The 13,980-nt window shown below is 49.7% G+C and overlaps 1 protein-coding gene across 2 annotated transcripts in view; it reads left to right on the top strand.

The window, feature by feature from the left end:
* Positions 1 to 1,450: 1,450 nt before the first annotated feature.
* Positions 1,451 to 13,980, top strand: part of ATP1A1 (ATPase Na+/K+ transporting subunit alpha 1) — a 28,954-nt gene continuing 16,424 nt past the window's right edge. The window contains exons 1-3 of one of the 2 annotated variants that reach the window (XM_082684952.1): positions 1,451 to 1,842; positions 11,857 to 11,961; positions 12,671 to 12,730. In XM_082684952.1, the coding sequence (XP_082541078.1) occupies positions 1,831 to 1,842; positions 11,857 to 11,961; positions 12,671 to 12,730 (177 nt within the window). In that variant the 5' untranslated portion in view covers positions 1,451 to 1,830. Of the gene's footprint in view, positions 1,843 to 2,170; positions 2,615 to 11,856; positions 11,962 to 12,670; positions 12,731 to 13,980 lie in introns of those variants that run through there. The other variant, XM_082684953.1, reaches the window with a different exon arrangement.

The raw sequence follows: 13,980 nt of genomic DNA, 5'->3' as shown, positions 1-13,980 counted from the left end.
TAGGGAACTCTGTTCTGGACTTGAGGGCTCTTTCCCCAACAGTCTTGACTCTGAATCCAGGTCACAATTCCGCTGCTTTTCATGGTCTGGAAGGATATAACCAAGCCTGATGGTCCCTAGAAGAGATGTTAGCCTTTAACAATGCATTCTTGGGCAAGAGGAAGAGACTCCTGTAAGAAACAGTTATCTTTGAAGAAGTAATAAAAATTACCCTAATGTTTGTACTGATAATACAGTTGCCAATTTTTCCTTTTTTCCTTCCTTCCTTCCTTCCTTCTTTATTTCTTTCAAGCTTTACACCTTATTTGGTCATGTTAAATTAATACTTAAGAGTTCAGAGGGTCAGCTTTAACTTGCTTAGGAAGTTAATATTTTCCTTATTTCTTGTAGGAATTCCCAGAGACGCATAGAGACTTTCTCCTGCAAATCTTGTGCTTTCCCAGAGTATATCTGACTCCCTGAACGTATTATTAATAATAATACTTTGTTTTCTCAATGCTGGAGGCCTTCAACCACAGCAGCCTCTCCTAAGAAGCTCTAATGGGAGGGAAGTCCCACAGCACAACCAGGCCCTGCCTCTCTGGGGGTTCTGGAGCTTATCATCACACACCAGGCCCGGAGTCCCTCACAGCACCCAAGGGCGCGCAGGCAAGGGCGCTGCCCTGCCAGGTGAGGCACAGAGAGGATCCAGACAGGTCCTGGAACATCTCCCCATCAAAACAGCCCCGTTTGCTAAAGACAAGCATTCCTTTGGGCTTCTTGTTTCTTCCCTAAAAACCGAATCCCCCAAAACGGCAAACGGCTTTCTTTCACACAATATAGTGAAAAACTTCACTGGAAGCCCTTTGGGCGGTCAGTGGGGTCACGAAGAGAAGCAGGGGGAGGGCGCTTGGGACCTTTTGCAAGGCCAGCCCAGACCCATTCTTCCTGGGGCCGAGTGGGAATTGGATCACGCGAGTCCCAGAGCAAAGGAGGCATTTGGGGGGGCAGCGAGAAACTGGGCAGGCCATCTGCAGGTGGGCGCTGGGCTTGGACCGCGAAGGAGGCGGAGTCCCTCATGCGGGCGCCGGGTGCAATCTCACCCTATCCCCCACCCCCACCCCGACTCGATCCTTAATCCCACAGGAGCTCCCTGAAACACTGCAAAGGCCCCTCTGCGGTTTCATTCCACCGCCCGCGGGGATTCCGGGAGCCAGTTCCGAAAGCGTACCCGCACCCACTGCGGACCTCGCGTGTCCTGCAAAGCAGGCCGGTGTCACGCAGGACGGCCAGAGGAGGGGCGCGGCAGCCGCACGGCCGCAGAATCCCTGCGGCCCAACCAGCCAGCGCGCCCCGCAGTGGCGCGACCGCCGCCTCCCGGGACTTGGGCACGCGCGCCCCGGGTCCCGGCGCCCTCCTGCCTGGAGCCCCGAAGGGCGGCAGCCGGCCAGCCCGGGCCCGGGGGCGGGGCCTGGGGCGGGGGCGGAGCCAGGCCGGCGGCCGGTGTCAGGTTGCTCCGGTAACGGTGACGTGCTGCGGCGTGGGCGGGGCAAACACGCAGGTTGCATATTTTAGGAAGTGAGGAGGAGGCGCGGGCTTGAGCTGCGGCGGGGTCTGGGGCGCGGAGCAGCGGCGGGAGGAGGCGGACACGTGGCAGCAGCAGCGGTAGCAGCCCCAGCGGCGGCATCGGCCCGAGCCGCCGGCCGGTCTCCCTCCCTCCCGCCCCGCGGCAGCCCTAGCTCCCTCCTCTCCGCTCCCCCGGCCGTGCTAGCTCGGCCGGGAGCTGCTCTCTTCTTTCCTCTCTGATTCTCCAGCGACAGGACCCGGCGGCGCGCACAGACCTCCGCCACCATGGGGAAAGGGGTGAGTGTGCGGCAAGTCCGGCGAGGGGGCGCCGGGAGGGAGGAGGAGGAAGAAGAAGTCAGGAGGGCGCCCGCCGCAGCAGGAGGCGGCGGAGGAGGAAGCGGCGCGGCGTGGAGCGGGCAGGCAGGGCGGCCGGGCTTAAAAGACGACGCACTCTGGAAACGGAGGGAGCGCAGCAATGGGGGCCGGGAGGGCGGGCGGGGGGAGGGAGCGCCGGGGGGACGGCGGGCGGGCGGCGGCGCGGGGCTGGCCGCGGACCCCCGGGTCCCAGCGCTGTGCGGGCCGGGGGCTCCTGGAGGCGGCGCTCGGGAGCCGCGGGGCCCGGAGTAGGAGGAGGGCGGACGGCGCGGGGCCGCCGCGGGAAGGAGCTGGCGGCCGCGGCATCCCCGGAGCCGGCTCCCCTCCCCTCCCCCCGCCCGCCCTCACCTCCCATCTCTTGCCTTCCCTTTTCCTTCCGCCCTCAGTGCCCGGAGGAAAGGCGTGCTCCTCCCCTTCCCCTGGGGCGCGCCGCCGGGGCCCCTCCCGGGCTGCCTTCCCACCGCGGCCCGGGTCCCGGCGCCCGCTGGGGCTTCCGACGCGGGGGCGGCCCTGAGGGGGTGAGGCTCCCACTCTCGGTGGCGCTGGGGCTTAGCCAGTTACCCGGAGAGGCGGCCGCCCTCCCCAAAGAGGGGGGGAAAAAACAACAAAAACTGGCTTCCCTTCACTGCGGAGCTGGTCGTGCTGGCTGGTGCCAGAAAGGGTGTGTCTTCACCGCCCTAAGATGGCCTTTAAGGTATACTTTTGAGAGCTTTAATGGGCCGCTTTCCATAAACACTGGATGCGCCCTGGGGCGGCTGGAGTGGTCATTTCCCTGGTGGGGAGGGGTGTGTAGAGTTTTGTTTTATTTTTTGAGGGATGAGCCTGGAAGGAGGACTGGCTGGCTCTTCAGGGCCTTTGGGTATAATAAACCCGAAAAAGGACTGCCGGCGGCGGGCGGGACGAGGTGGTAGGAGCGCAGACCCGAGGGAGAGAGCGGCTCCCGAAGGAACCAGGGGGTCTCCGGGGCAGGGGCGGAGAATCCACGAAGCTCTGGCGAGACCAGAGCCACAGCTCGTTTCTGTGTCTCTGTGCCTCGTAGCTGCGATAACCTGTAGCCACGGCAAAAGACCGAGTATCAGACCCTAACGGAGCCAAAGTCAAGTTGAGAAAAGTTTATACAAGATAACCGCCCCCCCACAAAGTATCAATTAATGGTAGAAAATGACCAGGTCGTGAGAACACGGGCAGGAGGACAGGCGCTCCGTTATCTCCAGGGCTTGCAGGATGCGGGCATCTAGTAGGTCTTTGGAGATTTTCAGGGCTCCGCAGGGTGGCGGGAGTGGTGGGAGAAGAGGCCCGGTGTGTTCTTTGGGGATTCTTAATTTTGGGTGTTGAAGGAGGTGATTAGAAAGCCTTGAACCTGATAGGGAGGGTAGGGAGAAGTGGCAGGTACCACCAGTATCTTTTAAAAGCACAGAATGTGGAAGGCTGGCCCTGGTTACAAAGCTGGAGGCAAAGAGCTGAGAACCAGCCAGCATACTCCCCACGATATAAAAGTGGGTTAGTGGTCCGAGGCCACACTGACAAACCCTAGGTCATTCCCATAAACAAGACCTTTTAAGCTCACCCATTTATCTCCCCTCCCTCAAAAAAAAGAGAAGAGTTGATATCCTGAGCTGGACATTCCTGCTTGGAGGCGGGGGGAGGTGTAGTGACTGGGGATATGTACTCAAGGCCTAGGAAGGTGAAGTGACTTGTTCAAGGTCAAATGGTTGGTTAGTGACACACCAGCCTGCCTGATTCCTGAACAGCCTGTGGCCTCCCCAGCCTGAACACTCACCCACTTAACGTTGCCTTATATGCAGAACTCCAGTGTTATTCTTCATTCAGATGAAAGTGGGGTATTTGTGATAATTGAATTAATGTCCCTAAGAGCTGTTTGAGTAACTAAGTTCTAGCCACTGTTATCTGTCTCTTATAACCGAACCCATGTACAACAGTGGTGATTCGCACACCTGGGTTGTGGAGGTTCTGAACTCAGCATGTCTTAGGGATCTTAGTATTAAAAGGAAGTGGCTGCAAACACAAAAATGAATTACAGCTGGTTCCCAGGATGATAGGCTCCTTATCTGCTGGGTCATAGTAAGCGTTTTGGGGGACTCTGGTAAATTGAATATTAAATAGGGGGGAGATGTGTGTTTGTTGGTGATTCTCCTGAGATAAAGTCACCCCTTCTGTCCCCAGTGACTTACCGTGATAGATAGTCCAATGTTCAGAAGGATATTTTATGCTGAAATGTTGGGATTTTTCCACATGGGGATTAAAATGTGGGTGGAGTGGTGACTAAAGCCCTCATGATAATTGGTTAACCAGGAAGCCTGTGCTGGCAGCTAATTTTTAAGGTCATTGTTAATTTCTTCCCCTCCTCTTCCCACTGCTTTGGAGGCCTGAGTTTTGATGGTATTTCAGGTGATTTTATTTCTCCTTAAAAATCTAGTTCCTAAGCTCTCGGTAAGAAAATGAAAGATTCAGCTCCTGCTGAATCATTCCTGGATGAAATAGGATTTTATCCCTTTTTTTCATATTGGGTGTTGTTGCCAGTGACTTGGCCTAATGCCACAGTCAGGCCTGCCACCCACAACTAGCTCACCAAAAGGTACACAAAAAAACCTTTCTCTTTTCTCAAGTTTACAGAAGCTGGGGGTGGGAGGGATGTCACCAGGTCCTTCCGTGTGGTTCCCCATTGTTTGAATATTAACTTAGTTACCTGGAAAATAAATCCTAGCTTATGGGTGGTGATTTCAAGAGGAGCCGGGGGAAAAAAGATTTCAGGTGAAGGTTGCACAAGGGATACACATGTCAGCAGAAATCCTATGGTGACATTATCAGCTGCCCTTTGGGAGCTCAACTTGAAAGTGTGACTAAATCCCCTCTGGCCGCTATAAAGCGAGTACTTTAGACTGGAAACCTCGGAAGGCAGAGTCCTCAGAGTGGAAAGTTGCCCAGGCCTGGCCTGGAGCAGGTGGAGAGCAGTTACAGGAGGAACTGTTGACCAGCTGGGGGGGCCCGGACCAGAGGGCTGGGACCAGAGTGCCCAGGTTGCATCACACTCTTTTTGTCTCTGAAGTGTTCAGTGTGTGAGTGTGACAGTTCACGGCTCAGGGTTCTTTCTGTACCCTGTTCTGAGGGTGTATCCTCTTTTGGTAACTTACTGTTTGTTAATTTGTAGTGTTCTCTGCCAGTAAGTTTGTAACACTCTAGTGACTCACCTTTGGGTGGGAGGGTAAGGAAGGGGGAGGTCTGCACTGTCAATGAGGAGGCTGAGAGGAGGCTAACCCCTGTAACCTCCCTCCCGCACCCTGCAGGGGGGTTAAAAAATTCAGTAAATGTGCATTCAGATGAGAGCTAAAACTGAAGAAAGGTGTACAATTTGGTATAGAGGGTGACATTCCTCCCCACCCCCACCCAGCTTCTTGTAAACTTCTGGAAGTGTTACCACTAAGTTACATTTAAAAGTAAAAAGTGAACCCAGAATTAGAAAGCACAATAGACTTGGTACCCAAACATGCTCCATTCCAGAACTTTTCCAAGTCCTTGTTTCCTGATTATTTTAGCAACAAATTAAAAGTTAAGTGACTTTCTGTTCAAAATCAGGCTGTGTTGTCTTAAAGATAATCCAAACTTAGCAATTAGATAAAGGCTTTAACTGTTTGAAGGATTTTGTAGGCAAAAGTAAGAAAAATCAGTTTGTTCATTTAAAAACGAAAAGGTCAAAACAAAACAAAATATATATATATATAATTTTTTTCTTTTTTTTTAAGCTCTCAAGCTTCAGGTTTTCAGCTGACCCTTTAAGTAGGCTCCTGGCCCCCAGGATGGAATGCAGTCATCTCTGTTCTGTCCAAAGTGAGTGCAGTGCAGGCACATATCACAGCTATGGTCAGGCTTACCAAGGATTTGGCATGGAGAGAAGAACAGATCTTTATAAACCATAGGTTTCCTGTTCATCGGTTAGTCTTAAGGCCTCCAAAGCCAGACAAGAATTTTTCTTTCACCGGAAAACCTTTTAAGGATGGAAGATAATAGGAACTACTATTAATTACCCTCCAAAGGAAAGCCAAGTGGAAGTATCCCTCGACATTGCTGACCTCCTAATTTAACAGCATCTTAGAGCTTTTGTCTACTTTCACTTTTCAAGCCAGGAACTTGACTTTCTTTTTTCTTTTCTTTTTTTTTTTTAAGTCTTTGTAAGACTTGAAAGAAAAAAGGGGGGTGGGTGGGAGGGCTTGCTTTTTCAACCCTCTGTGATGGGAAGGGAGTGTGAACATTTGTGCTATGGTGCCTTCTAGCTGCCCAGGGCTCTCTGCCAGCTAGCAGGCCAGAAGAAGAAACACGAGTGTCAGATCAGATGGGCTCACAGTAATCAGAGTGGCTGCGTTTGGACAGCATGACGCTGGGCAGAATGTTTCCCCATCCCTGCCAGAGCTGTCCAGTTCAGGGTTACTCTGAAAATACATGGCCAGTAAGCGATAATGCGAAGCAAAGAGAATTTGAAAACCCACTGGCTATTTTTTTTTTTTTAATTTTTATTTTATTTTATTTTTTTTACGCTCTCCTTCGTTTCTGTATTTTTGGAAGAGGAGACGTAACCAAGTCAGGTTTGAACTTTCTCACGTTGCTATGAATTGAGTGTATGAGAGGAAGTGTATTCTTTGGCTGGAATCTCAGAGAGACTGTTCTTTGCATATGACTCACCTCATTAGTTGTGCTGAAATCTGTTGTCAGGAATCCACAAGAAGTTCTTCACATTTATTTGACTGATGTTTGGGTAGCAAATTCGATCAGCGAGAAGAGAGCCCCCATCCATCCACCCGCCCTGCAGTTTTTCTCTCGGGTTTCATTTGCATCCTGAGCCTTGGGAATTGGGGCCAGTACACCTCATTCCTTACTTCCTTTGTGACTCTACAATGAATTATATCTGAACATTAATTATCTCTGAATCTGGTTTTATCCAAACTCTACTGAGTAACAACTGTTCAGTGTTTTCTAGTAGTGACCCAAAGCGTTCGTTCGTGGTGGCTGGTGCTTTGTCTTTGGGGCTTGTCTTGTTGGGGAGAAAGTGGAGAGTGCCACTTGTGGGGATCAGTGGGTCTTGGTGTCAGATTTATCTTTCCAGGCTGTCATCGTGGCCAGGGCCCTTGGGCACTTTGGGGCGATACCCTTTTCTGTTTTTCTTAACATCTTCCACATGATCCTTCCGTGGGGCCATATTGGTTTTATTGTTTCAGTTCGGGTGACCTGTGTCTGGAGCCTTGTGCTGCCTTTGTCCTCTTCAGCCTGCCAGCTGGTTTACTTCGTACCCTACGCTTCGTGTACCAACTGAGGAATGATGACTGGGAATTTATTCAGTCCCCTTGGACCGCTGGTGCCAGCTAGTAATCCTTGTCTCTCAAACTGACAGCATCTTTTGAGTAGCACTAGCCAAAGAGTGCTCTGTAAAATGAGAAAAGGGGTGAGGTGGGCAGCGGATAGAAGGAACAGGCAGAAAGTTTTAACTCTTCATAACCCAGTGCCTAATGATGGAGGTTAACTGAGTTAATTAACCCCAGTGAAAAAACAGTCTTGGGTTTTGTTTTGTTTTCTTTTCAATCACTGAAGGAACTAAGAATATTAGAACTAAGAATTTTAAAAGAGGTAAATCTAAGAGTAAATCTAAAGTATATAGATCGTTTAGACATTCTACAATATTTTTTTGATTATGGGTGTACACTGTTGCAGGGCGGGCGGGCCGGCAAGCTCCTTAAGAATTTCCTTAAGAAACTGGGGAGGAAGGTTATGCCTCGTTTGTTTGGGCGGCTGAGGGAGCCTGCTGGCTAGAGCTGGAGCTGGGTTCTCCCCACGCCCAGCTGGGTGGGCTGTAGTCCAAGTATGGGGGTCCTGAGCTGGTCTGAAGGGACCCATTGCTCTGACTTTGCTTCATGACCTTCTCCAGCCTGCTGCATGTTCAGGTGAGTGACGAGGAATATGAAGGCGTGGCGTGGTGGTCCCCTGGGTCACCTCCTGCAGAAGAAGGCAATTCATTCTTTAACTGCCCTAAATGCTGCTCCAGGCACAGAGCAGCTGCAGTATTCAGGCAGTGTGTGTCCTCCCTCAACCCCGGCCACGGCCACCTCGGAGCCCTGGGTCCCCAGCTAGAAAATTCCTTGCACGTAAACTAAACCACTTAGTCATTTAGGCACAACTGGGGGTTGTAATGAACTGGGCTTGATCGTTTCTGATACTTTAAGTTTTAACTGATGAGATTTAAAAAAATACCCCGAATGGGTTGTTTTTTTAAGGTTGAAAGGGGTTTTCATAGGAGGTGAGGAATGGCAGTAATTTATATGTTAATTAAAACCCAGTTCTATAATAACCATGGTCCTGTGCTTGCAGAGTACCTCTAAGTACACCGTTGTGTTTGAGCATGATTTAATGATGCACGATCCTGGGAAGATGGGAAGAGCCCATGCCCCCCCCCCCTTTCCCCCCCACATGAAGGAAGGCATAGCGCCCCTTCTGGCCCCTCTTGCTGGTCGAAAGCTTTATTAGTTTGTGTGTAGGCTTGGGTTTTAGGTGTTTTGTTTTCAGGCTTGACAGCAGCCCCTTGATGAATCAGACGGTCAGAATGCCTTCTAGACTCTTCAGTCATCACACCAAATGTCACTGCCCTCCGGAGGGACAGGCAGCTGAGGCTGACTGTGGAGGGTCCCGCAGCCATCCAGGATGGCGGGGGTGGGGGGGGACTTACCTCAACCATGCCAGCCATGCCAGCTAAAAGGGCCTGGATGTCCAGAGCTTCCCAGTAGCCCGGAGGCAGCTTCAGCAGTTCTAGAAGTCTGAAGCTCATGGAACTCCCTGCTGCCCCCAGGGCCATCTGTTGCTGTGGTGGGACGGGTCCCCTCTTTAGGCTTTTCGTTACTGACAGAGACAAAGGAGCACATCTAGGGGGTGGTCCGTGTTTTTACATGACCTTGTGTTCACCTTGGTTTCTCTTGTCGGGAGTTTTCTCTTCCCATGTCCTGGGTACCTTTTCCCACTGCCCAGATCCAACAGTAGCAGAAGTCCTTAGGGCATCTTTGGGAGAATGGAATCCCTGGGAAGCACAGGATGAAGTAAGGACCCATTTTCAGCCGTGTCACACTGGGCACGCCCCTGCCCTCCTTGTGACCTCCCGCTTCCTAAATTAGCAATGGAAAAACACACACACGCAAACCAGAACCTAACTCACTTCATCATTTTTTCACTAGTCAGTGTCCCATTGATGTGGGGCCTCATGGGAACCTTGAGCTTCCCATTGTATCCTCCCTCAGAGACCTTGGGGTGTGTGTGTGGGGGGGGGGGGTGCCATTGCAGGGAGCATGGTGGGTGTAGGAGAAGTGATCTGAGTTTTTTAATTGAAGAAGTAAGAATGTGTGCCCACTGCTCAGAACCTGCAGGAAAGGCTTTTGTAGTCAATTGGGGAAACCATGTTTCTCTCATTTTTCCCAAATGTTTTTAAAGGAAATAATAAAGAAAATGCTGTCTCACCCAGTTTGTAGCATTGTTCCCCATCCTACCCTACACTCCCTCTACCCCAAACACATAAACACACATATTTTTCTGCTTCAAATCCATGATAATTGAGTCTTAATGGAGACTTAAGAAATAATTCGTTTCTGTCACAATAAGCGGATATTAAATCATTGTTTTACTTGTAGGGAAGAACTGAATTGTAAATGACGTCTGGTCTTCTGGACAAACATTGCCCATTGAGAAAATTAAGATCTTAAAGGAGAAGAAATTCCACATATTAATACTTGCCATGTCTCTCTCACAGATGTCCTCATTTAAAACTCGGCCTTATATAGCATGAATTGATGAGGGAGGATGCGAGCTATTAGGAAGTCAAACTCCCAGCCAACTTAACCACTGATAACGGAGTCTGCAGGCAGGATCCTTTTCTGTAAACGGGGATACAACTTTGGAACCTGTCCAGGGCCTCTCACTCTTAATCATTCTCTCCCCCTTTTTTGGAGTGGAAAATACTGAAAGTCTGAGCATCAAGCATATAGGGGGTGAGGCAGAGGGATTTTTTAAATCTGGTTTTCACATATTTAAATTGAACTTGAATTAATGATATCTTGCTTAAAAGAGAAATTGTGAACTCTGTTTTAAAAGTCAATACAAACTGACCACATAGTCTTTTAGAGATTCCCTAGTCAATGCCTTTAAAACGATTTTTAAGTGATGTGCTTTCCCATTAAATACGCGAAAGAAATCCACTTCAGGCTGTGGTTCTTGTCTGGTGGAAGCCCTGTCCTTTCTGTTTTATTTGTGTGTTTGCTTTCAGTGTGTGATTATTTTCCATTTTAACACTGGCACGGAGGGCTCTCTGCAAAGAGGCACTTACAAATGTGGTTGCTCCACAGTGGAGAGAATTTCAAGAATGTTGACTATCTTTAGACCTGCTTCATTCTTAACAGATAAGATAGAAACAAAAGAACTCCACTCTGGTGGGAGAAGTTAGTCAAGGAACACTGCAGAAGGAACCACAGGAGTTGAACAGCATGAATAATAAAAATGTCTCTGCTTGTGGGCCGCACCAACTCATTTGGGGCAGGATTTCTCTTTAGAGTCTTAAGAGAGGTTGTTTTCCAAAGTCAAGTGAGTGTTGTATTTTATTTGCAGCCGTCTTGGCTGTGACTGAGATACACCTGTGTCCTTTTTGTTGTTTTCTTTTTTTTTATAAGCACAGTAAAATTTTGATCTGGACACAGGTTCTCAATTAATTGCTTTCATAGCTAGCAGTGTACTTCTGCTAGTTGGAAGTGAGTAAGGGAGAGCTACAAGATAATGGAGCAGTAGCATGACAGAGCATCCATTTTAAGAAAAATGATGCTCTCTCCTTCCCCTGCTCCCTCTAAGGTGACAGTTACAGGAGGCAGTTTGTGGAGTGGGGGTGTCTGGAGAGAAGGCCTCTTCTGGGCTGACCAAGCTCTGAAGCACCAAGTTCAGGCTTTGTCTAGATAAGCTCCAGCATTTTAAACGGAGTGGGGGGGAGGGGTATGTGGAACACTCTAAATTTAAACTATAGAATCACCATTTTCTCTAAAAATTGTTCCAGTTTTCACGAGGGCGTAGGTGGATCCTGTGAATTGTGTGATAATGCACATGCTTTCCTCCACCCTGCTTATGTCAAAACATTTCCAGGGACTTTTCCTTTGGGGGCTTTATTTTCAGGATGTAGACTGGGGAGAGGACTCTCTCTCTCTCTCTCTCTCTCTCTCTTTTTTTATTTAAATAACTTTAAGTATTCTTAGGCTAACTTCTTTTTATATATATAAGAAAAGATGAACAGGTCACTATTCTTATGTAAGGCCTAAAAAAATTAAATTGGATCTTTAATGGCTTCTTGGCAAAGCTGAGAATTTAAACATAATGATAAAAGTGACTTGCATCTAAGGGTTTTGTTTAATTTTTCTCCCAGAAAACGCTACGTGGAGGTAGGCACAGTGATTCTCTCCATGCTAGGGAGGAAAAAGCAGGGACTCACCGGAGGATAGAGAGCAGGAGTCTACCTTGAACTTGGCTGGTTCAGAACGCAGAGGCATCAGCACCCCAGTTACTAATGTCAAGATGGTTACATTCTTTCAGTGGGGTGGATGGAAGGGGGAGGTGCAGAGATTTCGGCTGCACCACCCTCTCCCTGTTCACCACAAATGGAAGTACCTGGCGGGAGCCTGGCTCCCGTGACTTCTCCCCTGGTCTTCATGCCCTTGGGCACAGACGGTGTGTCGTGCATGCGCAGTACTTACAATCGTAGTCGCTCTTGTTTAGTTTGTGGTTTGTGCACCTACATTCCCGTGCGTTTCCACGAGTACTGTCTTGTTGGCCGTCCTAAAACCTGTTGAAATCCCCTGCTCCAGAATCTCCCGTGTGTTCATCATACACAGCCTCACCTCTCCCACATCTCTATAGGTCGGACGTGATAAATATGAACCCGCAGCCGTTTCAGAGCATGGCGACAAGAAGAAGGCCAAGAAAGAGCGGGATATGGATGAACTGAAGAAAGAAGTTTCTATGGTGAGTATTAGGAGGCAGGTTGCTTTCTGTTTTCCTTGTAAGTTAATTGAATCCTATCTGTTGGGTGTTCGATATCCACCCCCCCCCCCCACCGCCCCCTGAATCCTTCAGTCAGAGGCTTTATTTGAAAAGTGAAGCCATTACTGTGGTTGTTTCTACAGACCTTACCAAGCCATAGAGGTCAATATGGAAAATTTTCACTTTCCAGGCTGTTGGAGCATTGGGAAGGTTATCCACCGCCCTGGCATAACCAAAGGTCCACAGAAGGAACTGTGGTTGATATCAGGGGGGCCTCCACTTTTCTCTGTTTCTGGATGATAGCAGATAGAGGGGAGACCTCGAGCCCCTCCAGCTTGTGGAGGCTTCCGCCGACACAGCCTGTCTAGAACGTGCTGGTCATCCGAGAAGGCCGGCGAGGTTTCCGTCCAGTGCCGAGACTCCTGGGCCTTCCTGAAGCCGAGGAGGGTCGCAGGGGGCTTGTCCCACAGCTTCCACCATCCTCCAGGGTGGGCTCTCAGCACGGGGCTGTGCGGCTGCTGAGCCACTGGGGATCGGTGAGAGGTCTCCCGCATTGCAAGGGAAGGAAAGCCTGTTAGCTGAGCTGAGTCAGTACCTGCCAGGAGTGACATTAATGCTTTCCTCCGACCTTTTTTTTTTTTTTTTTTTCATGGAACAGTGTTTAATTCTTTCATTTTCTGTTTCCCCTTAGGATGACCATAAACTTAGCCTTGACGAACTTCATCGCAAATACGGAACAGACCTGAGTCGAGTATGTTGTCATGTCTCGGTTTTATGGGATCATTCCCTGGGGCCTCTCTCCCATGTCACAGACCTAAGCCTGGAGCCTCTGGGAGGAGTAGGGTGACAGGCACCCCCTGAGTAGCCCTTGTGCCTCAGGTGAAGCTCGGGCTTTTGGATTCTTCTTTAGTATTTTCTTGGCTCCTGACACTTTGAAAGTGGACATTATTGTCCCCGTTTTATAACAGGTGAGATCTAACCAGGGGAAGCATCTGGATTTGAAATGGAGTGGCTCCACAGCGGCGCTCCTTCCCTGACCTTTTGATTACAGATCTTTGTCTCTGTTCTTCCGCGTTCGTGACAGGAAGTTGAATGTTTGAGTGAGATGAATCTTCAGCACTTCAGTTTTTGCACTTTTGCCATCTAGCTCCATTGCTCCAGAACCTTGGTTATTCTAGTATTCATCCAAAACTTGTCTTTTTATCCCATTTAAAGTAATCTTTCCGCAAAGCCTGTGTTGGGGGTCCTTGTTACCTGGTATTAAATTTGCCGCACGAATGACATAAAAGTAAACAGTCGGGGAAGGGTGCAGTTTGTTATTTCTGTGCAAAGTGTAAAAACTCGGGGGACTCACATGGGTGCCAGCCACCGTGCCCCCGTTATTTCAACACATCCTCAAGAAGTTGTCAGCGGCGCTGCTGGCATGGGCGTCCTGCGCTCGGAGGGGAGGCATGACATGACGCCCAGACAGAGCTGCTGCTCACTGTTGGGCGGCGGAGCACGTGTTCTCCCTTGTAGTGACGCCTGGGAAGGGGGCCTCAGGAGAGTGAGGGTAGCCCCGACCTCCGTGCCCGGCACGCACGGAGCGCTTGGATGGTGGGTGTCCGTTACTCTGCCCTGGGGTTCCACCAGGAACTTGAGGGAGGGTCCCAGCCAAGTCTCACTTTCTCTTAACTGCCTGGCTTTCATCTCCCTGTTCTTCATACTCCCTAGGTAACTCCCAATATTTAAAATATCATGAATATGAATTCTTTATTAATAGATACTTTGGGCAGACATAGGTTTTGTCTTCTCCCCCCCCCCCCACCACTTGGGTATTTTGATAATACAAAAGTAATCGCATTTTCTTCCCCTTGTCATAGGAGCCTTGTATCTACTGTGTGCCATCCACGTATCTTGGTTTTAAGGCCCATTTAGAGCAGCACGAGGCTTTAGTACAGTGAGATTTTTTTCAGTGAATACTTTGAAGCTGGCAGGTTCCTGGGGGTGGGCTGGAATGTG

The sequence above is a fragment of the Mustela nivalis genome, assembly GCF_964662115.1.
Source record: "Mustela nivalis genome assembly, chromosome: 10".
Taxonomy (NCBI): domain Eukaryota; kingdom Metazoa; phylum Chordata; class Mammalia; order Carnivora; family Mustelidae; genus Mustela; species Mustela nivalis.
The sequence above is the reverse complement of the archived record's forward strand: the minus strand, read 5'-3'. Positions and strand labels throughout refer to the sequence as shown.